The sequence below is a fragment of the Elephas maximus genome, chromosome 9, assembly GCF_024166365.1.
Source record: "Elephas maximus indicus isolate mEleMax1 chromosome 9, mEleMax1 primary haplotype, whole genome shotgun sequence".
In the NCBI taxonomy this organism is placed as follows: domain Eukaryota; kingdom Metazoa; phylum Chordata; class Mammalia; order Proboscidea; family Elephantidae; genus Elephas; species Elephas maximus.
Genome location: NC_064827.1, coordinates 1,736,871 through 1,742,591, shown reverse-complemented (window position 1 = coordinate 1,742,591; position 5,721 = coordinate 1,736,871). Strand labels below are relative to the sequence as shown.

General features: G+C 59.9%; 1 protein-coding gene across 1 annotated transcript; it reads right to left on the bottom strand.

Moving 5' to 3' along the window:
- Positions 1 to 716: 716 nt before the first annotated feature.
- Positions 717 to 4,991, bottom strand: LOC126083191 (lipocalin-1-like). Its single transcript, XM_049896643.1, has 7 exons — positions 4,845 to 4,991; positions 4,293 to 4,423; positions 3,433 to 3,503; positions 2,817 to 2,927; positions 1,828 to 1,929; positions 1,489 to 1,515; positions 717 to 878 (listed from the first exon to the last, which is right to left on the bottom strand). Exons 1-6 carry the CDS (start codon positions 4,923 to 4,925, stop codon positions 1,490 to 1,492), a joined length of 522 nt encoding a protein of 173 aa, XP_049752600.1. The 5' UTR covers positions 4,926 to 4,991; the 3' UTR covers positions 717 to 878; position 1,489.
- Between the last annotated feature and the right edge of the window lie 730 nt (positions 4,992 to 5,721).

Genomic DNA, 5,721 nt, shown 5'->3' with positions numbered 1-5,721 from the left:
AGGCGTGAGAAGGGGGAAAGGGAGACTGTGGAAGAGGGGAGGCAATGGTGTCTCTGACAACAGCTGACCACTGCAGGCCCAGAGCAGCCCGGAAACAAGCCCCAGGGTGTCCCCAACGGACAAGGAAGCCAGATCACATGCCCCCAGATGTTCCCCTCCACCCATCCTGGGTCACTGAGGTGCACTCGGTCAGCCACCTGGGGGGGCAGGATGTGAGGCTGGGGAAAGGGGTGGGGGAGAAAGGGACATGACATGTAGGGGGAGGGGGCAGGATGTGGGGGGCAGAACTTGAAGTGGCGCAGGATGTGGGGGGCAGACGGGGGGCTGGGAGCCATGAGGCAGGAGGCGGGGCTGGTGGGACGGGGCGGGGGTGGGGAGCGGGGAGGACTGGCAGGATGTGGAGCCGGGGCCACAGTGGCGTCAGCGGTGATTGAGGAGGGATCTCAGGTGCCGTCTGAGGACCGAGCAGGCAGGCCCAGCAGGCAGGCCCAGGAGACTACGAACCTGTCTGTACAAGCTGACGCTGCACAAGGCTCATCCGCAGTGAGGGCGACTCGCCTTCCCAAATATGCCCGGGGACGGGGTGGGCGGAGGGCAGGGTGCCCGGGGTCAGGGGTGGGGCGGAGGGCAGGGTGCCCGGGGACAGGGGTGGGGCGGAGGGCAGGGGCTCAGACGGCCCACACTGAGGGTCCCCAATGAATAGATGGAGTCAGACGGATGATGAAGGTCTTTATTATGGGCAATCGGGAGATGGGGGGTGAACAGGCGTGGGGGAGGGAGGGCTGGTCCAGGCCTGGCAGTGGGGACTCCTGTGTCGGGCAGGACAGAGGCTCCTGAGGTGCTGCCCAGCACTGCTGTGGGGGTGCAGGGCCCTGTCCCTAGAACAGAGGAGGAGGAGGGGTCAGCGGGCCGTACTGGGGGGACAGGAGGGGGTAACCGGGGGCAGGGCAGGGGCAGCTACAGAGTGAAGGGCAGATGCCAGGCTCTAGGACTCAGGCACAGAACAGGAGTGGACAGGTGTCCCTGCAGTGGCCCACACCCCATGTGGAGGAGTGACAGGACTCAGGGTGCTAGGGGAGTGGTGATGCTGCCCCAGATGCTGCTCTGCCAACCCCAGGCATCACCCGGCCCTCCCTGCACCTCCAGCTTCCAGAACGGCCTGTGGCCATGGCACCCAGAAAGGAGGCTGGGCTTCTGGCCCTCCTCAGCAGCTCACTGGGTGCACAGTCACAAGGACCACTTATGTGTGGGGTGAGGAAGGGGCTGGGAGGGCTCCACACCAGCTGGCCAGCACACCCGGACACAGGGAAGGGACGTCAGTAAGGAGGTGTTCCCGAGGACTCTGTCAGTGTTGGCTGCACCTGCCTGGCCCAGGTGGTCTCCTGCCCAGGTAGGAGCAGGAAATGGGGGCCACACATAGCCTCTCAGAGTCCCATTGAACCCCAAGACTCTGGTGTTCTCAGGTGTCCCCTAGGAGTGTTCACTCACTCTACACTTCTTCTGGGGTGCAGGCTTCTGTAGGAAAAAGAAGACACATGACCCATAGGACCCCAAGAGCTCCCAACCCTGTGGGTGTCAGAATACAGCTGTGCTCTATGGGCTTTTCAATGGTTGTTTTTCAGAAACAGATTGCCAGGTCTTTCTTCCAATCCACCTCTGGGTGGACTTCAACCCCCAACCTTTTGGCAGCTGGGTCTGTTAACCGTTTGCACTACCCAGGGATTTCCTTAAAATATCATTAAAAAAAAAACTGTAAAATACCATGTTCCCATCAAAGGTCACTCTGCTGACTGTTTACTGAGGGAAGAACCATGCCAGCTGCCTTACCCTTTTGCTCGGGTATGAAGATCTTCTCTGGGTTGAAGCCTGTATCTTCTACGAATTTCCTAAACTCTTCCAGGGCCTCCTCATTGCTCTCTGAGTCTCTACCTGTGGGGAGGGCAAGGTAAGACGTGGGTCAGAGAAGCAGATGGGTGTAGCCGGCACCTCCATCCAGCCTGGAGAAGTGGGAGCCGACTGGCTGCAGGGAGACCCCAGGTTGGGGCTCTGGATAGGGGAAGAGAGCCGGGCTGGAAAAGCAGAACAGTGAGCTCCCACGTTGGACATCAGGGCGAGTCCCCACTGCAGCCAAGCTGGGGATACGAGGGTGCATGGCATCCATGCAGCACGGGGTTTCCCCAGGAGTAAGGGTGGGCCTCAGGACCACCCAGCTGTGGAAGCTCATCTCCCCTCCAGATCACGAAGACCAGGGACCACGCCCCCTCAACTAGACCATCGCAGCTCCTGCAGCTCCTGGCCCAGAGGGCCTTCCAGGGCCACTTGTGACCTGGAGAACGAGGCTGACATCCGTGTGCATTGGAGCCACTTGCTGAAGAATCAAGCCGCAGGAATCAGGGCTTCCTTTCCAGCCAGGCTCCCGCTCCACACCCATCCCCTTAGCTGGAGACCCCAAAGGCACCGTGCTGGTGAGGGGCTGCAGGAAGCCTCTCCATGAGGGAGCCGTCTGGGCACGTTGTGGATCCTGACCCCAGCATCCTCTGCTGTCCTGCCTTCCTGCTGCACAGACCTGGACTGAACCTTCTCCATCTGAAGGCATCTGCACACCCACACCCTGACGTGGACTCCAGCCTCCAGAACTGTGAGGTGTAAACGGCTGTTCTCCAAGCCACCTGCTGTGACGTACTTTTTAGACCTGCCCAGGACACTGAGAGCTGCTACTTTCACAAAAGCCAATCCTGAGGAAGTTGTGAGAGAAGGAGGGGGTGCTGGGGGGGGGGGAGGAGGCAGAGGCTGCAGGGCCCCTGACGTCCACTCACCCACGAGTTTCGCCATGCGGACTTGCTGCCCCTTTAATTGGCCTTCGCAGTAGAGGATGTAGTGGTCTTTCACGTGGGTCCTCTCAATGAACACGTGACGCTCGCCCCCGTCTGCAGAAGGGTGGGGAAGGGGAAGGAGTCCTGCTTCAGCCACGCAATCCCTCCCAGGAGGGTCTGTGGAGCTCGCCCAGGGCACAGCCAGGCAGACATCTGAACTCCATGCCGCCAGATCCTCCTGAGCCCCAGGGAGCCCGGGCACTGTGAGAGCTGGAGAGGGGCCACCCCCAAACAAGAAAGCCCCGTGGAGTGGGTGTCAGGAGTGCTCGGGGGCTCAGCCTCCATCAGCCAAATGTGGATCTGCCCCCTATGGGCACAGCCACGGTCCCTGAGGGCAATCTCTGGACAGTTCTGTCCCTTCTGAGGACAAGCCCCTCAAACCTGTAGTCTGTGGGCAGGTACTTCTATCTTTCAGGCAAAGTGGCCCATGGGGAAGAGGAGGCATCTAATGGGGGTCAGCAAAGAGTGGGGCTTCCAGGCCAAAGAGCCCCAGAAAGGCACCAGAGTCCCATTTTCCCAGCAGGCGTCGGCGGTGCGGCTGCTGGGTCCCAGTACTCACAGGCCGTGAATTTCCTGGGTTCGTGAGTTTTTTCCAGGACCAGCTTCACCTCCTGGCATTGTCCATTCATCCTGGAGAGCAGAAGCCATGACATGGGCAGTGAGCACTGGTGTCACCTCGTTAACTTAACCTCACCCTTCCCGGAGCAACCATGGGGCTCGCTGCCTCAGACCCTTGTACCTAGCTTGCCCCGGGCTTGGGCCTCTCAGGCTGACCTGCTCCCTGCTGGTGATGCTGAGACCAGCCCACACCCGCTATCTCCTGGCCCAGCGAGGGTAAGGGTGAATCAGGGGCTTTTGAAAGAAATTCAGATGTCACTGTGCCAGGGTCAGTGGATTCCTGAGGATCAGCCCCCAGGACAGAGCACAGGCACAGAGGTGGGAGCCGTACAGGTGAAGAGCCACACAGGTGAGAGCCACACAGGGGGAAACCACGCAGGTGGGAAGTCACACAGGTGAGAGCCCTTTCCATTGTCCCGCAAGCATCCTTCCCGGCATCTTATGCCTCCTCTCTTCACTCTGCAAACACCATCCCCGTGGGGCTCTAAGTTACTACAAGGGTGTAAGTCTAGGTCCTGACTCTGGTCAGAGGTAAAGCGCCTTTTCACGAAGGGTTCTGCGGTCAGTCACAGTGCCCCGCAGTGAGCAGAGCAGGGGAGACCCAGCAGCCCAGGAGGCCCAGATCGGGGCAGCCCCTTCCGTAGGGCCCCTCCCCAGGCTCCCCTTCAAAGCTGCTGGACTGAGAGTCACAGGAGAGGCTGAGAGGGAACACAGCATCCTTCCAGCCCACCCCCCAGGTTCGTCCTGGTCTGCAGAAAGCAAAGGTCGTGGGGTCCCGGCCGCCCATCCAGCAACACTCACAGTATGGTGTTCTTTGCTTCCAGGTTGCCCCCCTCTAGGGCCGTAATGGTCATGGGGCCCACCACCTCCACGTTCTTCTCTGAGACATCCTTGTCTGCTATCTCCGCCTTCAGATACCATCTCCCCAAGACCTGAAGCAGTCCCTCTCTGTCAGGGCTGGGAAAACCCCAGCCACCCTACAGGTCCCCCTGCCCTGCTCAGCCTACCAAGTCCCCAACTCTTCCCCACCCCAAGGGCTTGAGACATGGGGTGTTCCTGGCCCACCCTGCAAACACTACAAACACCCCAGGTGCTGTGCTGGGCCCACCCAGAACGCTGGCTCCAGCCCCTGCACCCCAGCCCATACCATGGCACCAACGGGGACAGGTGGGGTCAGCCCAACCACCGTCCACACCCCCAACTCCTCTGTGCCCCTGCAGATCCGTCTGACCACCCCTCAGGGGCTAATGCCTGACCCTAAGATGAGGGCCTCCTAGGATGGGGGGCTCCCCCGACCTGGATCTCAGCCGCTCCCTGCCCTCCTCAGCCAGCCTCCCTCCCATCTGTGCTCACATTCTTGTACAAGTCCGGGTTGGCCTGGGCCTGCAGGGTGGCAATCAAGCCGAGCACGAGGGTCAAGAACAGCGTCTGCATCGTCAGGGGTCCTAACTCACAGCTGAGATCACTCACTGGGGCTGCAGTGGCTGTGCTGGCTCCACAGGGCCACTCTTTATACCCCGGCTCAGGGCCTCGGGAACTTGGCACAGGCGGCGGCCACTTCCCTCCACAGCCATGAGCCATGACCAGTTCTGCACTGGAGCAGGCCACTGTGGTTGTTGTTGGAAGCCGCTGAATAGCAGTCCCTTTACTCCCAGAGGATCACCAAGGCGGTTCCATCAAGTCCCCATTGTCCAGAGGAACGTTTGCAGAATGTTTGGTCTGGAGGGAAAGTGTTGTCAGGTGAGGGGTGTGGGTGTGCCCCCACCCCGCCAGCTCACCCTGCGTGCAGGCACAGCTCAGCCATGCAGCAGGGCCAGGGAAGAGCGGCCTGTGGTCAGAGAGCAGGGGTTTAGACCTCGGCAAGCCTTCTCTCTCGTGTCCCTGGGCAGGTTGCAAATCTGCTGTCGGCCTCAGATTCATCATCAAAAGAAAGGGGCCGAACTCAGGGAGGGGCCCTGAGAGGACACGGAAGCCAGAGGCACTTTCCTCACCACGGACTAAGGTTTCAAGGTGCAGCCGACTTTGGGCATAGTTATGGACTGAACTGTGTCCCCAAAAAATACGTGTGGGACTCCTTGGAGTATGTCCTAGTCAAATAAGAGCCATCACAGGGATAGATATATGAACACCCATGTTCACTGCAGAGGCACCGTTTACAATAGCAAAAAGAAGAAAAAAACCAAGGTGCCCAACAACGGATGAATGGATCAACAAATTATGGCAATTCACA

Excerpts from the sequence above, each read along its gene's own strand:
- LOC126083191 (XM_049896643.1), bottom strand. The coding sequence starts at position 4,925 with ATGCAGACGCTGTTCTTGACCCTCGTGCTCGGCTTGATTGCCACCCTG. Across the intron at positions 2,928-3,432 it reads ACCCAGGAAATTCACGGCCT|ACGGGGGCGAGCGTCACGTG; the intron begins GTGAGTACTGGG and ends ACCCTTCTGCAG. Across the intron at positions 1,930-2,816 it reads CCGCATGGCGAAACTCGTGG|GTAGAGACTCAGAGAGCAAT; the intron begins GTGAGTGGACGT and ends CCCTCCCCACAG.